The sequence below is a fragment of the Carassius carassius genome, chromosome 12, assembly GCF_963082965.1.
Source record: "Carassius carassius chromosome 12, fCarCar2.1, whole genome shotgun sequence".
In the NCBI taxonomy this organism is placed as follows: domain Eukaryota; kingdom Metazoa; phylum Chordata; class Actinopteri; order Cypriniformes; family Cyprinidae; genus Carassius; species Carassius carassius.
The window spans coordinates 3955137-3979696 of record NC_081766.1 but is presented as its reverse complement, the minus strand read 5'-3'; the positions used below and the strand labels follow the sequence as shown (position 1 = coordinate 3979696).

The following is a 24560-nucleotide window of genomic DNA, read 5'->3' as shown; positions in this document are numbered from 1 at the left end:
TCGAATATTAAATTAATTCAATATTAATAAATAAATAAATAAAAACTTTGCGTGCCATAGTTTAGGCTACACAGGACTGGCGGGAAATATTCATTGATACACCTTTATTATATATGTTGCGTGGTTTATTTTGATAGGTTAACTGTTTTTGTGATGTTAGGAGAAAGCACCTCCGCAGCACTTTTAACATGAGAGAAAGATAACATCTTTATTCTTGCTGCAATATATCGTTTTCTGCACTAAACGTGAATTTTGCCAAGATATTTTCTGAGATGATAGACAAGATGTTATAGAATAATAATTGAATGAAACCCTAATTTTGACAAAAAAAAAAAAAAGACATACAATTTTTTTTTTTTTTTTTACTAAAAATGTACCAACATGACACCCGACAGTTTTTTTCAGATCGCATCACATACATATATATATATATAAAGACAGAATTAGTTTTAGGGTTTCTCGCACCTGTCCGAACACTTCCTCATTGACTGTGAAGGTGAGATCCAGCACATCAGTGATGTCATTTTCCTTCATCCACTGTAAACTCTGATGGAACTCCTCATCCAGGTACTCCAGGTCACTGAGATCTGTGGCTCTGCAAGCAGGGGTAACAATGAACTTGTGTTTTTAGTCAATATATTACAAGATATTGTAGCTTGATCAGTAGATTGATTACTATGGCTTTATAATAAATATAAGTAAAATAAATGTTAATTTAAGCCATTTTCATTTAATTTCATTTATGTCTGATTTTATTATTGCAAAATTGCAGAAAGAGTGAATTTAGGTCAGTTTTTACATTGAGATGGTTGTCAAAAAACAGCTGAATTTACTGTAATTAATTCATGATCAAATGCGTCCAAATATCTGCTTCCTACTGGCTACTGAAAATCCCATTTTTGTCTGCTATTATTCCACAAAGACACATAAACTATTGTTCAACAGTTTGGGGGTAGTAAGATCTTACATTTATTCTGTAAGGATGCATTAAATTAATCAAAAGGGACAGTAAAAACTTTTCTAAAAGACAGTTATAAAAGATTTCTATTTCAATTAAATGCTGTTCCTGTAAAAACATAACACCATTTCCAGAAAAATGCAAAGCAGCTCTTGAGCACTAAATCAGTATTTTAGAATGACTTCTAAAGAATCATGTGACACTGAAGACTAATGGAGTAATGATGATAAAGAATTATAAATATCAATTAGATTTGTGTGTTTCAATAAAGATGCTTGTATACGAAACATCAAGCTCTTAATTTATGCCTGTTTTTTATTGTTTCAATGTCTGCGTGTAGTTGAATGCATTGAATGGTTTCTGGTCCACTCACAGTCTGAGGAGAGCTTTATAAAACGGACGGGTGAAGAAGGCGTCCAACAAATACTGATGAATCAAAGCCAGGCCAAGAATTCGACCGCTGAAACGGAACCTGAAAACACACGTCACATCATGCGGTCAAAACCAACGAGACATTCTGCCAATAACAACAGAAGCAGAGGTGGCGTAATGGTTAGACAAGGTTGTGGGTTTGAGTTAAAGCATGTGTTGTGGGTTCGAGTCTCAGGTCCAGCAGGAATTTGTCGGTGGGGGGAGTGAATGACCAGCGCTCTCTTCCACCCTCAATAACACGACTGAGGTGAGACCCTTGAGCAAGCCACCAAACCCCTAACTGCTACACAGGCGTCGCAGCAATATGGCTGCCCACTGCTCCGGGTGTGTGTTCACGGGGTGTGTGTGTTCACCAGTGTTTGGAATAATGGCGTTTAAAAGAACGGCGTTAGGTAACGACGTTGTTTTTTCAGTAACGGGGTAATCTAACTAATTACTTTTCCCGTCGTTACAACGCCGTTAACGTTACTGAACGTTAAATGCGGTGCGTTACTATGCATTGATTTAATATGCAATCCGAACGCACCCCTGGCTCACACAGCGAGTGAGCAGGTGGGTTAATAACGAGATAAGCGATTATGATTGGCTAAGGCAGAGTCATGTGTTTCATGGTAGCCAATCAGAGCCAGTGTTTTTACACACACGCGCCAGCAGCGCCAAACACACACAGTCACACACACGCAACAGCTACACAGAGATTCGCAGCAGCAGGAGAAATGGCGAGTCAGGAGCAATCCGATGAAAAGTTGGCATTTTCAAGGTGGAGATATAAGCACTACTACAAATTAATTGTAGTCAAAGGCAAGAACGTGCATGTAATGTGTGACACACGCATCTACAAAGCTAGTGGCCAAAAACACTTTTCTTACAAAGAGTGCAGGATAAAACTCTTGCTGTCTGTTGACGTGCAATAAATCTCGAAAGTTATGTACGAACACCTGTCTGTTCTACTTATTTCAACTGACTTGTGAAAACTGCTAAAAAAAATACTTTGACATATAGCAACTTTTTTTTTTCTACAGTAACGCAAATAGTTACTTTCCCTGGTAACGAGTTACTTTTATTATAGAGTAATTCAGTTACTAACTCAGTTACTTTTTGGAACAAGTAGTGAGTAACTATAACTAATTATTTTTTTAAAGTAACGTTCCCAACACTGGTGTTCACTACTGTGTGTGTGCACTTGGATGGGTTAAATGCAGAGCACTAATTCTGCGTATGGGTCACCATACTTGGCCACTTCACTTCACTTATTTCTCTGTCAATGAAAATTCAGTATGTGTTCCCATATCACACAGGAAGTGGAATTCCTTGGGAGGAAGTGGAAAGAACCTTACCATTCCAAATGGTTTTCTACAAAAGCTGACATGGGGCTGATCTGGACAGTGTATGTGTCATTGGCGGAGTATTCAAACAGGCCGTAGTAAGGGTCAACAGCTAGGAGTAAACAGCTCCTGAGACAGCAGGAAGAAAAACTCTCGCGATGGACCGCTGTAGTCCAGTCTGGAAAGAAACGCAGAATTCTGATAGAACCACAAATATCTATTTGCCTTTGCTTTGTGTGAATAAAAATAAAACATAACATTATCATTTAAATCTAATAACAGATGATGTATTTTAAATACCAATATATTAAATAGACAATATTTGGTTATTCTGAGATTACTTGGCTTATGACTAAATAGCCATTAATCACCATTGTGCAGATTAGTTTGCTTTCAAAAAATATTTAAGTATATATATCAGGAATTATGTACATATGTCATATTTGCTATCATTATGTTGTGTTATGTACAGACGATCATCTGTCTCACCCTTCCTCTCCGACAAAGGTGATGTACAGCTTGTTTCTCTGGAGCTCTTTACGGGAGTAGGCCATGACCTGGTTAAATGTTCCTTCTAACAGATGATCTCTTCTGACGATCAGTCTAAAAAACCAGAAGTCAGAAATGATGGACGTTCATCCGGCAGATCCTACTTTAAAGGCCTCACACTTAATACTTTTATCCATCAAGCACACATTAAGTTGATCACAAATGACATTGACATTATTAAAAATATTTTTTCAATGTCATTTTTTTGACATTGTAGTTATCAAAGATTTTTGAAAAAAAAAATTATCAGTTTCCACAAACACATTATGCATTATTCCACAAATACATTATTTCTTTTTATAAAGAAATAAAAAGTTTCTTTAGCATAAAATCATCATATAAGAATGATTTCTGAAGGATCATGTGACACTGAAGACTGGTGTAAAGATACTGAAAATTCAGCAATAAATGACATTTGAAAATATTAAATTATACACATATAATATTTACAAACTAAAACTGAAAAAAAAAAGTTATTTTAAATTCTAATAATAATATTTCACAATTTTACTACTTTTACTGTAATTTTGATCAAATAAATGCAGCCTTGGTGAGCAGAAGAGACTACACACTTGATCTTGCCGGGTCCTTGCCCGTAGCCCTTTGCCTCCAGCTTTCTGTAGAAGTTGCGCAGTTTGGCCTCAAAATCTCTGCGGTAGGGCGCTGGTGCCCGAGCCCTCTGGGACCCTGAAACACAGCCACAAAACATCAGCACAGATGTCAAAGCTAGCTTACTATACTGTACATATCAGTCATCAGGGAAAGACTGTCAAGGATCAGCAGGCCATCAAATGACTCGGAAAGAGTTCACCTTGAGGACAAACACACGAAAAGGGGAAATAATTATTCCTTTCATTAGATTAAAGACGTGTTTCCGGGCAAAGATTTTTGATAATGTTTCAGAGGACAGTTTTATTTGTCTGAATTGTCCAAACCTGCACAGAAGTCAAGTTTTACAAAACTGACTAGTTACAAAGAAGACTAGTTAACCACATTATGGACAGAAGGAAACGTGGCAAACACGTTTTTTTAAACATGGTTTAACCGTGTTAACATCCCAGCGCTTAACATGGGTGTAAATGGGATGATGCATGTTCAAGAGGTGGTCAGGGACACATTTTCAGTCCACAACGTTTCATTCACATTTGTGACAAAAAACAGATGTGAACTGTAAAATGTCCTGTATTTAGGAACGTGTGCAAAAAAAAAAGTCCCTGTGGGTCCTTAATAAGTCTAAAAATTCTGTTTTATGAAATTTAAGTTCAACAATCTTAAATGTAAGTCTTAATTATCATTTTAGAAGGTCTTAAATTTGGGGAAGGAAGAACTGGAAACATTTAATTAATTTATTAATACATTTTTAAATACTTTCAAAAGGCTATGATTTCATTAAATAAATGTGAGCTCTGCACATTGAAAATCAAACGGTGCGCTGTTGCATGTTCTACAGGCTTAAGGTTTCAGATAAGTTTGCAATCAATGAACAGCACGCATTTATTCCAAAAGGTTGCTTATGATCTACTGTTGATAAATTATGACAATTTTTATGGTGTTTATATTTTAATATATTATAGAAAGTTGTAAGAGTGCATACTTTATACCAAGCACCAAGTCCTGGTATAGCATATTTAGCTTTAAGCATTTGAGAAGGATGTTATTGGAAAGTGCAAATGATGCCTAGGAACGGTTTTGACTTTGCTTGATGTCATATCAGGTCACATCAAAACAATTATGCAGTTTGGAGAGCATCTGAAGGATAATGTTTAAAGCTCTTGGCCGACTCACCTGGAGAGTTTTGAGGAGAAGAACCAGGAGAGCATCGTGGAGAGAAGTTGAACCCGGGGTGAAATGATGTGAGAAGAATGTAAGACATGATGTCCCCCTCAAACAAACTGAAAAGCAAAGCAAAACACGTTCTGAAAATAGCATGTTTTGTATTAGAAATGTTAATCACAGGAAACATTTCCTGTGCATGTATATGTATATATTTTTAGAATGGGCAGTTCATAGGATGGAGGTTGCTTTACCTTAACAGCATGACCAGATCGGCATCACATGACAGCTTCTCCAGTCTCTGTGTGCCTTCGGTTCGGATGTGATGCACCTTTTCCCTGTAGATATAATAAACACAGCTGAAAAACTGAGAACTGTTTGAAAGAACTAATGATGTCTTTTGTAACAGAGGAAGGTGTAGTGTCATACTTGAGCGAGTGATTCCTCACCAGGCTCGGCTGCCGTTCCTGTAGCACCTCAAAGATGTTTGGTTGCCGTAAAAACACTACAATCTTTTCATTGTATGCTGGGAAACAGACGGAAAATAATTCATATCAACTCTGGTATACGCTGGATATTTATAATGGTTTGGGTTTCTTTGCTTATGATCATGGTCATCAACATTGTGATATTAATGTCAATTTTATTTGACTAGATAAGCACACTAAAGAATGTGCCAAAGGACTAGTTTCACTCTTTCTCCTCGTATCATGATTTATTAAAAAGAGTGTCTTGCTTAAACTTTATTGTCATAAGTCTGATTCATTTCTGCAAATCAAGTATTTTTTTTTTTTTTTTTACATTTCAACCACTGATTTATCAATCAAATCTAAATAAAATCATGTTGGTGAATGCTGTATGCTGATTATAACTATGCAAAGTTATATTGGTACATAAAAAATTAATACAATTAAATAGTTCATTCTGAGATTTACTGAAAACTTTGATCATTAACTAGATTTCTACTCAAATCTACTTTTTAATCCATTTCAAAACAAATACATAAATGCAATGCCATCCAATAAGATGAAACAGAAAAATAAATATTGGGGGGATTTGTAATTGTTTTAATGTTTTTGAAAGAAATCACTAAAGCTTACTAAGGCTGCATTTATTTCATAAAAAAGTAATACAGTAATACTGTTAAATATTATTACAATTGAAAATAACTGCATTATATTTGAATATATTTTAAAATATAATTTATTCCCATGATCAAAGCTGACCTTTCAGCATAATTACTCCAGTCTTTTGACACATGATCCTTCAGAAACCATTATAATATGCTGATTTGCTCTACAAGAAACATTTCTTATTATTATTATTATGTCGAAAACAGTTTGCATATTTTTGTGTAAACTGAAATATTTGACAAGATTCTCTGATGAATAAACAGTTCAAAACAACAGCATTTATTTGAAAATGTATTTTTTTTGTAACTATGCATTACCAATGCAATTATTAAATAATATAATTTTTTACTTATTTTACAAACATTTTTAAACCATTTAACAACAAACAATGAACAGAAAAATATATATATTTTTCATCTTATTTTAACTACATCGACTAACCCTTAGTGCACCTACATTAGTGATCTGTCCATTATTTGTGAATGGTCCTTACCTGATGGAGCTGGCTCCTGCTGGCTTTGGTTTCGTATGGCTACTGCAAGGCTGTTTCCAGGCCTGGCTAACAAAGACACCCCTCGGGTGCGAGACACCTCAGATGCCTGGATTTAATAAAGAAGTAAAATAACAGTCATTTCTGTATCATCTACAAAGGATCAATCTTTATGTCTTGTCTCTGTATCATGAGTGTGTCAGACCTCTCCTGCGCTGTAGCTGCATAGTCTCTGCAGGTGCTGGCGGCGCGTCAGGTGGTTCGGCAACCTGCCGTTTTGCAAAGGGATCCTGGGATCTATGAAGGTTGTGGCCCGACTGTTGTGGTCTACAAAGAATGACTGTGGAAACCAACAGAGGACAGACAGTTGAAATAATGGCTTGATGGACACTGAGGTGAGACGTTAGGAAGAGCGTTATGTGAGGTACCTTCCCCTGCAGGTCTGTTTTGATCTCCCAGCCTCGCGGCAGCTCCAGCTGAGCATCTGCAAACCTATTCAAGAAGGCCACCAGGTCACGGTTGTGCTGGTACCGCTCAAAGTTTCGGGCATCACGTCTGATTTTCAGGACCATGTGTTTCAGACACGAGCTGTTTGTGAACATACGATATGCACCCTGTAAAATTAAATAAAAAAAAATGTTACTAGCATAAACTTTTGAATTAAAACATGACACGTATACTACTATTCAAAAGTTTGGGGTCTGTAAAAGATTTTTAAATGTTTTTAAAAGAAGTCTTGTATGCTCACCAAGGCTCCATTTATTTGTTCAAAAATACAGTAAAATGGGTAATACTGTGAAACATTATTACGATTCAAAATAACTGTTTTCTATTTAAATATATTGTATTATAAGTGTAATTTATTCCTGTGATGCAAAGCTAAATTTTCAGCATCACTACTCCAGACTTCAATGTCACGTGATCCTTCAGAAATCATTCTAATACGCAGATTCCGCTGCTTATCATTTCTTCTTATTATTATAAATGTTGACCTTTTTTTCACTTTTTAAAAAAATAATATAAATGCCTTTACTGTCACTTTTGATCAAGTAAATGTGTTCTTACTAAATAGAAGTATTTCTTACCAAAAGAAAAATCTTACTGACCCCAAACTTTTGAACAATATTCTAACTTAAGCAGCATTATCTATAGAGCTAGAAGAATTGATTTAGATTTAGTCAATAGAGTGTAGTGTGGAGGGCGCTCACATAATTTGCGTGGAGAACAGTGAAGAACTCTGGGTGAGTGATGAACTTGACCGCTGGACTCTGAAGCAGTAACGTGATCTTCTGACAATGACCTGGAGAACATGGGGCGTCTCTTCTCAACTCTTAAATGAGAAGATAATCATTTAAAACCGTTTACCAAAACTGTAAAAAAAATCCAGCCTTTTGCCTCAGCTCTCAAATTGTGTTCATTCTTCTGCACGGTCAAACCTTCCACATTCACAAGGTATGTGAGCTCTGTGTTCATTTCCTGTTTAGCATCTTTCTATATCAAGGTTGTTCTCACAAAACCAACCGAAGAAGTTTTCACATTCATCATAAACACTCCAGATTTCAAAAGACAAGTTTTTAAATTACTAATGACTTAAACCTGAACCGTTAGTAAATTTTCCTCAAAGAAGGCTATGAAATGGCTTTAGAGGAGCTGAAATGCATATACGCTGCTTGTATGTGGCTTTTGAAGCCATTGATTGGTTACTGTCAACATTTGTTGCATGCAAACAGGAATCTGCAGGATTTTTGCCACCCCTTTTCTGCAAATGGATTTAAACATGGTGTTAAAAAGAGTTGAGAAAATTATACCCTATTTACTAGCTGGATGAATTATCGGGTAAGCGGGTAAGAGAGCAACAGTCATTATGTTTGTTACCGGTTGTCTGTGGAGGCGAGTCTGTCTCAGTGTTGGTTGTTCTCTCGTTGTGAGGACTTCCTGTCTCCTCGTTTCTCCTCTCTGTGGCCATCGTCCTCTGGATGGTCTGGTACCTGATGAGGACACAAGTAATGCTGTTATTAGTCACTAACATCAGTACAGTATGAATCCCATTGTAAAGAATCCTTTCCAACTATTTCTACCCAAACGCCCAACTCATATGCTGCTCAATGGTTCATTAAAGCTTTGTGTGCTTTGAGAATAATCTAAAATCACTAATCTGCTGCTTCTGGACTATTAAATAAACAGCCTTTAATCACACTCTAAATGGAAACATGATAAAGCACCTCTATTTTTGTCCTGTAGGTGGCAATAGAGAGCATGTTTATGAGCCATTGCGAACGTGCTTGGTTTACAGAACAACTGCAGCATTTGATAAATCACTTTTTTAATCATTGGCTTTGATCATTTTTACAAAGGTTACTATTATATGCCTATTTGGTTAAAATACAGTGTTAATCTATTTAAGTTTAATGTTTGTAGTGATTATAATTCTGATACCTATGTAGCTTCCTTTCAAATATAGTTACCAAAAAGTCATTTTAAGTTGAAATTGCAGCAACCATTCATCTTGTGATCATCTGTAGAGGAGCATTGTCTGTAGGTTTTTTTATGGTTAATTTGAATTCAATTTGTTTATAAAGCTATGGAAGGACTATATAACATAAATGCCACTAAAATGAGATGTTACTGTGTTGTTAGAGAGAACTATAGCTTCAGTATACTTCTCCTTTCTGTAGTTTCACTCTGTTTCAACATACACAGTCAACGTGGTGTGGAATAAAGCTGCATTTTCCCACAAGTGTACGTGTTAGAACGAGTTTATCTATCTGTCTTATCTTCCGGAAGAGAGACACAAATTGAGGGCAGAATATATAGCAACAGAGTCAGTCATACTTTGCTAAATACAAACCACTTGATGCTGACCAACTTGGTGATTTTATCACATTTAAAGTTTCAAAATTACAGTAATGCATCATAATTAAGTGAGGTTTATGCTTACAACAAGAAAGAAATCTATCAATGGCCTAAGAAAACTAAACTTGTTTCTCCTTTGAATTAAATTTATTTTTCTTACCCCACTGAGAGTTATTTTTATGTTTTAAATAATGACAAATACCAGTAAACTGACTGCAAACCTTAGTGAATCATGTTACATTATTCATTGAAATACTCTCCTCCAAAAAATTTGACATCCTCTGAAAGGAAATCTCCAACAAATGCGTATGCAATACAATCAACCACAAAAATACCCTTGTGCCCACACTTTCTCATTGCTGACAATATTTGTTTTAACACAACAAGAGAGTTTGCACTGGTGCATGCTGTTAACAAATCTGACCTTTTATATTTTGCATCTCAAATGCATCTTAATTTAAAAATGCTTAGATATTTGTGCTGGAACACAAGACAATAATAATACAGAACAAGAAATTATCCTTTTGCCAAGTTATTAGTTTTCAAAAACAATGGAAAATAGTTAAATGATCAAATACACAAATGTTTAATAATTTTTTTTTTGAAAATGATTAAAATAACAATTAGTAGTGAAAGTAATACAGTTCATTGGCCTAAATTTAGTCCGCTTACTGTTGGAACAAGTAGGTGCATTTGTAACACAAAAACATGGCTCATCCAATCAGATCTGAGAGTCAGAACTAAACAGGTTTTGAGCTTCACAGGATGCACCATAAGAGCAATTGGTAAGTATTCCAGATTATTTTGTAAAAGAAGTGTCCTTTGGTGTTTTCAGAAAACTGTTATTGTTGTTTACCTCCTGTTGAGCTGCTCCATCTGTTGAACAGAACCAGACCTGCGCAGGCCATCCGGCCGTGACTGTCAATACGGGCCTCCCAGTCTGTGCATGCCAAACAAAACAGAAACACACACTTTTGAAGCTCAAGTCAACATTCTTATCTGCCAGGCAAAAATTTTTAAGAACAAATATTTCAAAAATGGTTGTGGCCCTCTCTATTTAGGACAAAAACCTTCATCCAGTTTTTACTGTTAGAATGCCTCAAAGATCCCCTCAGTGTAGGATGCTTCAGATTTTACTAATTTTGGCATATACAGACACAAACCACAATAGCGTGAAAAAGTGACAGACGGTCTTGAGTAGGCCACAGAATAACGTTATAATCATTGCTAAAATCTCAATGTGGGTTAGTAAGAGTGACACTGAAGATGCTCGTTTCTGATATGAAAGTTTGTTTGCGTGTAACTGGTTGTAGTTTGACTACACAGTGTTGAAATGAAAAATATGAACGCAGACACACCAGGTGAAAGTGATTCATTTGGATGGATTTTACCGATTTCGACTTATTTTGCAATTTCCAAACTTGGGCAACAACATGCATAACAAACGTTTTATTTTAGTATGGGTTAACATCTTGTTATAGACATTTTCATGAAGTAATATTTTGTTCATATAGCTTTTGTTTCATAACAGACTTATGACCCCATATTACGCATGTTAAATTATATTGATTATAATTAAAAAAAAAATGTTTCATTATCAGTTTAATAATAATTAATTTTAAATATAATTAAATTAAGGCAATGCTAATATTACTGTTTCAAAAAAGTAATTACAGTTTCAAAAGCTTGGTGTCTGTAAGATATTTTAAAGATGTTTTTCTTATTATCAATGTTGAAAATTCTTCTTAATATTTCTTTGGAAGGATTATTTGATAAATAGAAAGTCAAAACAACATTCATTTAAACTATAAATCTTTTGTAACATCATAAATTTATTTATTGTCACTTTTGATCAGTTTAATGTCTATATATACATATAAATATAAAATCAGCATAGAGACATTAAACTGATCAAAAGTGACAGTGAATATATTTATGTTAAAAAAGATATATATATATATAGATTAACTTATTATTATTATACTTATTCCATTATTATATCATATATACATTTATAGAAAATCTATATATATGTATTTTTATCATTTTGATAACCTATATATAATCCATAGGTGATTCACCTGTAAAACATCCCCAAAATTTGTGAGACATTTGACCACTATCAAGGTGCGCTGAGACAACAGCACTCACTCGGTGGCAGCGGCTCGTCTATGGTGGGGTAGTGATGTGGGTCGGGGCGCAGGGCGGGCAAATGGCTAACTGCAGGATGGTTGCAAGGCAAAGGACATTCTCCTAAACACACCACAAACACATGCCAGGCCATTCTTCATAGATACTTTTCAATTACAAGTTGGCAAAAGCGAAAACCAGATCCTCGTCATCCTGTGAGGAGAACGCAGTGCTCTCCGACCGACGCGCGCTGTCTAGAGACGCTGCCCGGACGGGGCCCGAGGCCCTCTGTGCCATGTGACTGCAGCATGGCACCGGGCTCAAATCATACTCATTTTGCCCTGGTGACCTTTGACCTGTGGTTTGGCCCTCAGCCCTGAGCGGGTGTCCATCTCCATCAAGCATCTGAATGAGGTCGGAGAGGCGTTCGTGTGAGCGGCTGCGGGGCAGCGTCCTGCGAGTGCCGTTGGGTGTTAAAGCATGAGGTTCAAGGGTCGCACCCTCTTCCTCGTCTTCCTCTTGTTCTTCTACACTCTGTGTCTGGACGGGTTCAGGAGCATTCACGGTGGATGGGAGACAGTGCAGCAGGTGGTGGATTCCGGATGCGGATGCTGCTCTGACTCTAAAGGCTCTTCCACTACAGCTTCTGCCTCGGCTGATTCAGCATCCATGGGCATCTCTACAGATGCTGTTTCTCCATCTAAAGGCAACTCTGGGGCCCCCTGGTCCAAACTGATTGTGTCTTCTGCCTGAGGATGGACTTGAGCTTCTGCTGCTGGCACTGGTTGCTCTGTACTAAAAGACATGTCCTCATCATCTGAGGAGAGGAAAGAAAGCTGTGAACTACATGCACATAATGCATACATGAAAATACTAGCCAGTTAGCATGCTAGATATACTGGGAATCATGAGACTTTTTAATGTTATCATAAGTGGCTGGATTAGACTAGTATTAGAAGAAATAATATGGTGGCTTATTATAATGAATTACACCACTAGTCAAAAGTTTAAAGTCAGTAATTAATATTGTTATTCAGCAAGGATGCATTCAATTGATCAATGCATCAATTAAGAATTTTATAAAAGATGTCTATTTCAAATAAACACAGTTTTTTTCAACGTTCTGTTCTGTTTCCACAAAGATATTAAGCATTGAAAATAATAAAAAATGTTTCTTGAGCAGCAAATCAACTTATTAGAAAGATCATGTGACACTGAAGACTGGAGTAATGATGCGGAAAATTCAGCTTTGATCAGAGAAATAAATTACATTTTAAAATATATTACATTTTTTAAGTTTAATAATATTTCTCAATATTACAGTTTTTACTGTATTTTTTATCAAATAAATGCAGTCTTTGGTAGCATTAGAGACTTCTAAAACATCTTAAACTATTACAACCCCAAACTTTTGAATGGTATTTTTATAAGGACAAAGAAATAGGACAGGATTGGATGAGATAGAATATATGTGTGAGGTCACAAACAGTACATCTCTCCTTAACAAGCCATTTGAGACATTAATCAAGTTACCTCACAAACTATAGTATGTACGGTTTTGAAGAAACTAATTGAATGCCGATTTTAATATCAATCATCTAATCATATATGATTAGATCAATTAAGATAATTGATATGATAAACGCAACAACACAAAAATTAGTATTATTAACAGCTGAACTTTCAATATCAGTCAAGAGTTATTATTGTCAAGAGTTCTTTGTTTAATGTAACAGGCTGTAGACCAGAAATGAACATGTTAATGAAATATTATATTCAATAAAAGGTTGATTAAAGAGCTGGATTTACCTGGGTGGATGGAGGATGTAATCTCAAACCTGAACTGCAGCTGTCCACTGACTTGCTCTGTTAGAAGCCACCGACCCAGAGTGTAGCTGACCACTCGATCACTATGACAAAAAACATGAACAAACACCTCAAAATTAGCAGTTCACTCATTAGCAAAACAACACATATTTCAATATGAAACAAAACAGCCTATTTTTGTCTACGGTTGGTTTGTTTATTTAAGCACATACCCGATAGCATGTTTCTCCAGTAATCTTTGCACCGGCATGGACAGCTTGCCCAAGAAACGCTTTATGATGGGTCGGCTTTTGGCAAACTTGTCCTTCACCTCGATCTCCAATACATCCGTGGGCAGAGACACAAAATTAAAGCGCTACGAGCAGGAAATACAAAGACATGGAGGGAGAGATAGCAATTATTAAAAACAAAACTTGTAACCTAAAGTGAAATAAATAAATACAAATCATGTTGGTATCAAGCAAATACACATTACACATGCAGTGTCGCGCTTCATCAGTGTTGGATGTTGCTGGTGTAAAAGACACTGCTCAGGGTAACTGCCATTTAACAAAATTCTAATCTATTTAACGACTGCAGTTAATTTAAAGATCAAGTACTTTTGAGAAAACACCAAATAATTCATACTAACTGCGTATACTACTAATGTTCAGAAATCTGAGGTCAGTAAGGTTTTTCTGAAATAAATGAATGCTTTAATTCAGCAAGGATGTTGTAAAATGATTAAAAGTGACATTAAAAGACATTTATAATGTTAAAAGAGATTTTTATTTCAGTTAAGTGCTGTTCTTTTGAACTTTCTATACATTAAAGTATCCTGAAAAAAAAATTTGTGGTTGTGGTTTCCACAAAAACATTAAGCAGCACAACTTTTTTCAACATTGATAATAATCAGAAATGTTTCTTGAGCAGCAAATCATCATATTAGAATGATTTCCTGTCAATTCTAAGAACGTTAATTTCCTGGTTAAAGAAAATAACTTTCTTACTGTACAATATTACTCAGAGCATGTAGAACAAATCTGCATGATTAGGGACTCCAGTTATGAGCAAACAATGAACAACCTCAAGTGTGATACAAGGAAGACTTTATTAACTACATAAACACTTAAACTAGTCTAACATACACATACAAACACACACACACACACACACACACACACACACACACACACACACACGCATACAGTGGGCATAGTTAAAGCTTAAGCAGTTAAGAATAGAGAAATAAAAACTTTTATTTATATCAATTTGATATTCAGCAGATCTACAGCCTGAAGGAAACATCAGTTTCTAAGTTTAAACACACCTTTGTAAAAGGTGCATATGACACTTAAAGGGATAGTTCACCCAAAAATCAAAATTATGTCATTAATAACTTACCCTCATGTTGTTCCAAACCAGTAACAACTCCATTTATCTCGGAACACAGTTTAAGATATTTTAGATTTAGTCCGAGAGCTCTCAGTCCCTCCATTGAAACTGTGTGTACGGTATACTGTCCATGTCCAGAAAGGTAAGAAAAACATCATCAAAGTAGTCCATGTGACATCAGAGGGTCAGTTAGAATATTTTGAAGCATAGAAAAAAAAATTTGGTCCAAAAATAGCAAAAACTACGACTTTATTCAGCATTGTCTTCTCTTCCGTGTCTGTTGTGAGAGAGAGTTCAAAACAAAGCAGTTTGTGATATCCGGTTCGCGAACGAATCATTCGATGTAACCGGATCTTTTTGAACCAGTTCACCAAATCAAACTGAATTGTTTAAAATGGTTCGTGTCTCCAATACGCATTAATCCGCAAACAACTTAAGCTGTTAACTTTTTTAACGTGGCTGACACTCCCTCTGAGTTCAAACAAACCAATATCCCGGAGTAATTCATTTACTCAAACAGTACACTGACTGAACTGCTGTGAAGAGAGAGATGAACACCGAGCCGAGCCAGATAATGACTCGTTCATGAAGTTAGGTAATGAGAAAGAACTATTCTAAGTCAGAGGATGGTGATGAATGAAAAGTCGAGGCCGAAGGCCTGGCACAAACTTAAGGTGTCCTAGAAGCGTTCTAGCTCACATCTTCATTTTCCTTCCATCCTTATCCATCGGATCTAACAGAACCGCAGACATAATCAAAGTAGTCCGTGTGATACAGTGGATCAGTTAGAATTTGTTAAAGCATTGAAAATACATTTTACATAATACATAACAAAAATTACAACTTTATTCAGCATTGTCTTCTCTTCCAGGTCTATTGTGACTGCTGTGACAGTTGACGTACGATGCAGCTGACGTGTTTTCTGGTGTGCACAATAACAAAGATAACACGTCAGCAGCGTCACTGCAGTGTTGTGTCACATGGACTACTTTGATTATGTTTTTCTTACCTTTCTGGACATGGACAGTATACCATACACACAGTTTCAATGGAGGGACAGAAAGCTCTCGGACTAAATCTAAAATATCTTAATCTGTGTTCCGAAGATGAACGGAGGTCTTACGGGCTTGGAACGACATGAGGGTGAGTCTACCCCTTTAAGAGTGTATGACAACATTTACAGGATGCATTGAGGATGAGCCCAAAAAAACACTCAGTTGCCAAGTGATGCATTATCCATACATTTTATGGACCATGATATTGGTACAGATAATGAACATTTCTTTGTGACTGTATATTTCAAGTTAGAAAAGACATTTAGTTCCCACTTTAAGTGAACCTTAGTTCCCAGGTCATCTACAAAATGGATTAAAATGCCAACAAAGTCAACAAAAGATGACACATGAAAGTATGATTGAAATGTTAAAAAGTAAAAAAAATAATAATAATAATAATAATAAACTAATGAATTAAATAAAACATTTATTCTGTGGCACCTAAAAAAATTATTTGGTGCCTAAGTTTTTTTCTTACAGGAGCCAATGGCTCCTTACTCTATTTTTTTTGTTTGGAGCCCTGCAAGACATGCGCTTTAATGTAGTGTTAATTTCGTCAGACGAGACGAGACAAAATATCTTTGTCAACGACCTTTTTTTTCATTACTAAGACGAGACGATGACAAGACTGCACCACTGTTCAAAAACGCTGAATAAGACTAAATTAACATGCATTATTGTTGACGAAAAAAGAGGAGACGAAAATGTTTTGTATAAAATAAAAACTAAGATAAAATCTCTCTTCATTTTCGTCTACAATCGTCTTTGCTTTTTCATCTGCTGTTACGCCTTTAAAATATTTAGAACGAGTTCGCGGCTTCGTGCTGTTGCTCAAGTTACAGGTCTCATACTCCTGTTGCTGCAACACGAAACTGCTGAACACACAACACCCGAAGCGAACACGAGTGACGAGCGACGTTTGCACATTTGCTTCTTGTACATTCCTGTGTATCTTAATATTTAAGACTACAGTAAAATGCACATATGCACATTGTACATCCCTGTATATCTTAATATTTAAGACTACAGTTTACTTTCATGCACATTATTTTGCGTTCTATATTTAATTCTACAATATACATCTTTTTTATATTTTATTCTTATATTTTTACTTTTATTTCATTCTTACATAGCTATATTTATGTATATTTTCATCTGTGTTGTTTTCTTTAATAATTGCACTGTCCATGGAGCGGACCTGACTTACATTTCACTGCTGGTTATATATGCTATATATAATTTTGTATGTGACGAATACAAATCTTGAATCTTGAAAACCAGACACGTTTAACATTTGCATTCAACAAGTGTATTTTGTCAGGTAATTATGATATTTAACCAATGTTTGAGATATGTGAAACACTTTTTTTACTGAAATGTTTATCAGTAATAATCTCAGTAATAATGTGTTATTTTGTAATGTGTTAAAAAGATTTTTAAATTACATTTTTTGACTAAAACTAGACTAAAATTAAAAGACTTTTAGTCGACTAAAACTTGACTAAGATACCTTGAGTTTTCTTTTGACTAAAACTAGACTAAAATGACGAGACTTTTAGTTGACTAAAACTTGACTAACAAAAAAAGATATGTGAATGACTAAAACTAACAAGGACATTTGGCACAAGACTAAGACTAAGACTAAATTAAAAATAGGTGACGAAATTAATACTACTTTCATGAAAAAAATTGAGTGAGATTCATATTAAATTCTATCCATCAGTCAACAGAACAGTGAGCTGTTTGTGAATCTGCAGTGACGCATCAAGTTTATTTGCACAATAAAGGATTTACAAGACAAACTCCATGTGGACTCTGCAAAGCACAGAAGAGCAGCGTTGGGTTAAATGTCTGTGAATAAATAAGACTGGGACCAGATATTCTTTTATGAGGATTTTTATATGAGCATGTTTAATCTAGTGTGTGTGTGGTTGTGTGTTTCCCATACCTCCCTCTGCCAAATGGGATTAATGATATTGCAGATGCCTGATCTCTTCTCCTGGCCGTGGTGAGGAAGGGCAGGGAAGATGCTGTGCTTGCCAGGGTGGATAGCAATCTTCAGGTAGGGGTCGGGGTTGAAGAACATGCCTTTCTTCAGACCGGTGGCTTGGAAATCTGAACAAAACATAAAAAAAAGGAAATTAATTATAACAGAACATAACTGAATTAGAAGAAACAGCACAGAGAGACAAAGACCAGGATGTAAAGTAGGGGATTTAGCAGAATAAAATATAACAGAATGTAACAGAATATATATATATATATATATATATATATATATATATATATATATATATATATATATATATATATATATATATATATATATATATAAAACAGTATATAAAAGAAAACAGAACAGAACTTTTTTTTTAAAAAAACAGTATTGAACAAAGCAGTACAGAACAAAATAAACAGAGCAAAATAAAACAGAATAAAACAAAACAGAAAATAATAAAAATAAATAAAACAGAATAAAACAAAATAAACTGAACAGTCCAAAACAGAACAGAACAAAATAAACAAAACAGAAAAGAACAAAATAAACGTTATAAATAAAACAGAATTAAAAAATTAACAAAAGCAGAACAGAATAAAACAAAACATAATATAACAAAACTGAAACGAACATTCCAAAATATAACAAAAAACAGAACAGAAAGAACACAATTGCATGTAGCAAAAAAAAAAAAAAAAACATTTAGAGAGAGCTGAATGAAATAAAATAGAAAAATATGGGAAATGAAGAGAACAGAATAATATATAATATTATATAATAGAATAGAACATATTTCATTTTACTATTATATGTTGGAGGCCAAATTAGCATCCTAAAATCTCTAAATTGCAAAGAAGAAGACTGGTATCAAAAAAGCCCCTTGGCGAAGTTGTTTTTTTGTAAGGGAAGAAATAAGTAATTGAGGTAAATATGTTCCAATATTTGTTTACAGCACAGCAGCCTGAAAGCAGTGGATCAATAATGAAATCCTCTGGAGACACTCAATATGGAAGCCCTTTAAATATTGATACAGCTTAATGATTGACTGGTCATGCCCATTTTTATACAACTCACACCTGAGAGAGAGAAGCTGATGAGTCTTCTGCTGCCTTGACTCTGAGGTACGTCATCTGTGGCCACCGGCTTAAACACCTGATAGCAGAAAGATCAGTGTAAATGTGACCCTGGACCACAAAACCAGTCTTAAGTGTCAATTTTTTTTAAATCATAATCTAAAAGCTGAATAAATAATATTTCCATTGATGTATGGTTTGTTATGATAGGACAATATTTGGCCGAGATACAACTATTTGAAAATCTGGAATCTGAGGGTGCAAAAAAATCGAAATATTGAGAAAATCACCTTTAAAGTTGTCTAGTTGAATTTCTTAGCAATGCATATTACTAATCAAAAATTAAGTTTTGATATATTTCCGGTAGGAAATTTACAAAATATCTTCATGGAACATGATCTTAACTTAATATCCATCTTTGGCATAAAAAGAAAAACTTTTTTTTGTGGTCCAGGGTCACAAATGTGTTTGATTTCATTGGTTCTGTTACACACGTTCACATAGTATCAGTAGCAATATCTGATCAAAAACTACAACAGAATAGTTTTTCCCTTACGTTTTTTTATTGCATGTTGTTGTTGTATGCATCAAAACATCATAAATGAGGCAATCTCTCAGTTCCCACCAAAACAATAAATTGTAATTTTGTATTTCTGACACTGGGTTGGACAGAACAAGATATGAAGATATCAAGGATGATTAAGTAGAGTGTTTAGAAAGTGAATGATCAAAAATATAAAATGTTTAATGAAAATTAAAAATGAATATACATGGTGAAAACTAATTTGCTATAGAGTTAGTACATTTTTTTTCCTTTCACAAGTGGAAATAAAATCTTACAATTTCACCCACAAAGGAAAATGATGTCATCATTTACTCACCCCCATGTTGTTCCAAACCCGAAAGACTTTGGTTAAACTTTGAAGATATTTTTTATGAAACCTTAGAGATTTCTGTCTCTCCATTGAAAGTCTAAGTAACCACAACTTTGAAGATGCAAAAATGTCATAAAGTCATTGTAAAATGAAACCATATGACACGTGGTTTAGTCTTATGAAGAAACATGATTACTGTAAATGATGAACAGATTTAATTTAGGCTTTTATTTACATCTAAACAATGAAGTTTGTTCCAGTGTGTGATGATTTTGTGTGCACTATATGTATGTGTGTTTATATGTGAACAAAAGTGTCAATTAAATCTGCTCATTATATAAAGAGATTATATCTCTTCACAAGACTTTCAAGTGAAATGGGATTCAACATTTTTATTACCATTTGGGGCAACTAAGTTTTGGTTACCTGAACTTTCAATGTGGCAGAAACCTCTCAAGTGTTATTAAAAATATTTTAATTTGTGTTTGAAGTCTAATGGATTTGGAATGACATGAGGATGAGTAAATGATGACAGAATTTTCTTTTTTAGGTACACTAACACTTTAAGTTCACCTTAAAGGCCTGTGTCTTGGAATTGGCGCATTTTACTTTTAAGAAACAAAAAGAGAGTTTGGCTGACTCTATGGCTCTGGAGGTAGGCCTGTATTAAGCCATGAAATGATTAATCCTCTGAGAAACGGAAGGCACAGACTGTTCTGCTCTTGAGAAACTCTTGATGAAACATGACGAAAGATAAAACAGCAGCATTCTCTACACATTTGCAACATGAAGCAGCAGTAATGTACACTTTCTACATGATTAATCTGTGTGTTCCTCACCACTGCTCATCTAAATGCATGATATCTGGACATTTAAATCATGACACAAAACAAAAAAACATAGACAATGCTTCTTTCTTTCGCTCACCGGTGCGGAGGGGTTTTTCACGGTCACACAAGGCGTTGTGGCCCACAGAGCTCCACTCACTCCATGATAATATTTAAAACAGATCTTAGACTCCGCTGAAGAAGAGCCAAGCACAGAAAAAGATCACAGCAAGAAACTTTATGCAGATTTTAAATATTCAAATCTTTCTTTCAGATATGCATAAATCATCTATATTTACATGGTGGGACTAATAAAATACTGACAAGTTAACATTTCAACCCTATAAATTACAACTGCTGTTAGAAATAGCAAACATTGAGTTTCTCTTGTACTTTATTTCAGGCCCCCAACCATCAGATGCTTGAGAAGGAAGTGTCTGGAAAAAATGGTCGGGACTGGTTTTGCTCATGGTAAAAATAGTTGAATGTGGTCATTGTATCATTTTTTTAAAAAGGGACCCTGCCTACATCCCACCCCAACTTCCTCTTTAACAGGAATAGGAAACATTAACCCAAGAACAAAAGTGTTTTGATAGAAGAAATCGTGCTTGCTATTTGAGAAATAATGGCATTTATAATATTAAAAATCATGTGTAATATTAATTTTAAATTAAATTACATTTACAGGACGTACAAAAAAAATTCCTCATATGACATCTGGGTAATTAGAATGAAGTAGATCAATAATAATACAAAAATACTAATCAATCTGGAAATATTCTATCTGACCTAGTTAGAAATCGCCATGAACATCCTTAAATAAATAATATTTCTGGGGGGCCATTTGATTTCAATAATGTTGAAAATGCATTTATAAATTTACTGTATAATGCGGAATGTCATTGAAGTTTTGGATTAAAGCTGTAAAATTAATAAAACTGGTGTCTTTGATTATTGAACTGGAAAAAGACTGCTATTTAAATAAGGTCTTGACTACAGACTTCAAATTTAATCTAGAAATATTAAAACCGAAATCAAATGGATTTCACAGAGCCCTGCTTTATTTCTGTCTAAAAACAGATCTTTATTAACACCGCAGCTAGCAACCCATAACAGAAATCTAGGAAGAAAAAATATTTAACATGCACTATTGCACTGTGATACTGGGATAGTACAGAACACAGTAAAAGAAAGAGATTTAGCCATGCTGCTCTAGTAGGCGATGCAAGTTTGAGTCTGTATGTAGTCACCATAATATCAAAGAGGTGGCCTCTGTCTACTGGCCCACGGCCATTGGGATGCCGTTTTCTCTCTAGTATCCGTAAAAGTAAAAGTGCCAACAATACATGAAAAAAAAGCAGCAGCATATGAGCCATATGGCCTGAAATGCTTTCTGGACTGTCAAGCAAAGACAGCAAAGCCTTATATAACCTCCAAACAGCTTTATATTAATACAAGCACACAGGCTTCTTATCATGAGAAATGTTTTGCGTGCTAGTAGAATGTCACACCTGAATTTCCCTTCACACTTCTTATCTGAAACACCATCTAAAATTGTTAGCATGGAAGTGGTTTGCTTTCGTGTTTTTGCATGTTCCCATAGCAGCCATAAAATGCATGCAGCCAAGAACAAAGCACTAATGGCATCCTGTGTGTGGGAAAAGAGCATCTATAATACTGCATCATTTAATAAGTATGGTTTGCAAAAAGTGCACATACGTTCTACAAAATAGGAGCTGGCCTCGATCTTCCAGGTGATCTGACCTTTGTGGGAGCCGTTCACACCTCGGTTTTTGTAGTCCAGAAAGTTCTCTGACAGAACCTCATCTAAGAGAACGAGAAGAGAAAAGCCTCTTATCTTATTTTTTATGGCATACAGAGAATCACATCTTTGATTATTCATTCATGATAGTTTTAAAATAAAAAGCTTTTTGTAACTGTAAAAGGCACATACTCTTTAAGGCTCAAATTAAAGCCAAAAAGTATGGGATTTAAATCCTGCCATGATTCAAAACTGAAAATAAAGGTCTGAAAAGTTGAAACTAAGTGTTCGAAAACTCAAAATCTTACAAAAAAAAGTTTTGCAAGATCGAAAAATAAGATTTGCAAGCTTGCAAAATGTAAAAAAATAAAAATATCTTTGCAAACATTGTTGTTTTTGAGATTTCCTTCTTCAGAACTGCAACATTTTTTTACGATGTTGCGGAAAGAATTTTTCAGAGTTTCAAATTTGTCAGTGTTCTCCCACTGTATTAGATTGTTTTCCAGGTTTTAAACCTTGTAAATGGTGATCTGAAAACTGGTGTGCGAATGTGTGAAAAAAAGTTTTGAAACTCTGAAAACAGAGCTTTGCAGGCTTGCAAAGCAGTAAAAAAAAATTAAATCTCTTCAAACATAATTTTGTTTTTGAGTTTTCCTTCTTCATAAGTGCAACACTCTTTTTAATGGTGTTGTGCAATCATTTTTTCAGAGTTTCGAATTTGTCACTGTTCTCCCAGTGTATAGTTTGTTTTCAAGATTTGAAACCTTGTAAATAGTGATCTGAAAACTGGTGTGCGAATAGGTGAAAAAAAGTTTTAAAAACTCTGAAAACTGAGGTTCGAAAGGGCGAAACTTATTACATTGCATTACATTTGCAGACAATTTTTTCAGAGCTGAGTTTACAACACCCACTTTGCGGAGATACGCCCACACAGTTGCGAGCTTGCGACTCACGTGATTTGTGGCAGCGTTGTCACGCAGCTCTGCTCCGAAACTCTAAAACTCAGACTGAGCGAAAATGAAGCTTCGCAACTAAAATAAAAAAGCCTGGAGGGAAGGCCTTCTGCTCTTGGCCAATGCTTTGCTGTCTGCTGACGTACAGTCCAATCACAGGTCGTATTTACTGGAAAGGTGGGATTGACCGACTGCTCCGCCAATGACAAAAGCGCACAGGATAGGCAAAATAAACGATCCTAAAATTTAAAAAAGGTTACCGACTTGTCGCTGGAATTCACCATACAATTGCCGGTATCCACTGAGTTTACCACTGATAGTCCGGCGGTGCATCAGTATACACACTCACCTCACGCAGCGAACGACTCACTTTCCTCAACTCAGTTTCTTTTTCGGGGGGCGGGGGGTTGGTCCTGTAGCTAATTCCACATAATGATTACAAATTACAAAATCATAATTTTAAAAAAGGTTTTATTGAAAAAATTGCCTTATTAAATGAACTGTTATTTATAAGCTTTTTTCCTTCTGTGGCCTGAAATTGATGAATTTTGGTAAATATTTAGCTAAATGTGTTTTTTTTGTGTGTGTGTGCTGGTAGTAGGCTATTGCTGGCAACCTTGTCTGGTTTAGGCCTGTCATGGATAAATAATGACGACAATAAAACCGCCAGTAGGTGACAGCAAATCCATGGTTTAAGTATTTATTGAATCGTTCAAATCAAACTTTTCATTCAAAATGGCTGATTCTATTAGAAAGGAAACAAGAGAGTCCATTTGAATGGACTGTTGAATCACTGGCTCACTTAAATCGTTGAAAATCTGATGAATTCAAGGAACAAAACACCATATTAAGGGCCGTTCACATGTTGCACCTAAAAACGCGTGGAAAACGCGCCGCTTTCTCCTTCTTTCCAAAGCGCTCGGGCAGTTGCGCTCCTAAGGCGTCTGCTGTTGCTAAGCAACCATGACCTGCTCTCTCCATGAAGACGTGGAAATTTCAGCAAAGGATAAATGAATTTGCAGCACTAAAAATCGCTTGCAGTAGCTCTGCTACTAAATTTATTTCAAAATTCCTTCATCTTGGCTGAGCTTTCAACGTTGTTACGGGAAAGGATGAAGCTGATTGGTTGGTTCTTGTCACATGACCTGCGGTGCGCTTGCGGCATTCTGAAA

The 24560-nt window shown here is 35.3% G+C and overlaps 1 protein-coding gene across 1 annotated transcript in view; it reads right to left on the bottom strand.

Annotated features, from left to right (window-relative positions):
• LOC132155367 (E3 ubiquitin-protein ligase HECW1-like) overlaps nt 1-24560 on the bottom strand; it is a 47519-nt gene that overhangs the window by 3708 nt on the left and 19251 nt on the right. The window contains 25 exon segments of the mRNA XM_059564241.1: nt 466-595; nt 1332-1430; nt 2728-2834; nt 2836-2893; nt 3205-3318; nt 3837-3951; nt 5050-5156; nt 5292-5375; nt 5467-5563; nt 6664-6769; nt 6866-7000; nt 7089-7274; nt 7869-7990; nt 8536-8648; nt 10370-10421; nt 10424-10453; nt 11665-11784; nt 11787-12240; nt 12243-12460; nt 13453-13553; nt 13683-13825; nt 17848-18014; nt 18975-19050; nt 20774-20868; nt 22393-22500. Coding sequence (XP_059420224.1) covers nt 466-595; nt 1332-1430; nt 2728-2834; nt 2836-2893; nt 3205-3318; nt 3837-3951; nt 5050-5156; nt 5292-5375; nt 5467-5563; nt 6664-6769; nt 6866-7000; nt 7089-7274; nt 7869-7990; nt 8536-8648; nt 10370-10421; nt 10424-10453; nt 11665-11784; nt 11787-12240; nt 12243-12460; nt 13453-13553; nt 13683-13825; nt 17848-18014; nt 18975-19050; nt 20774-20868; nt 22393-22500 — 3137 coding nt within the window.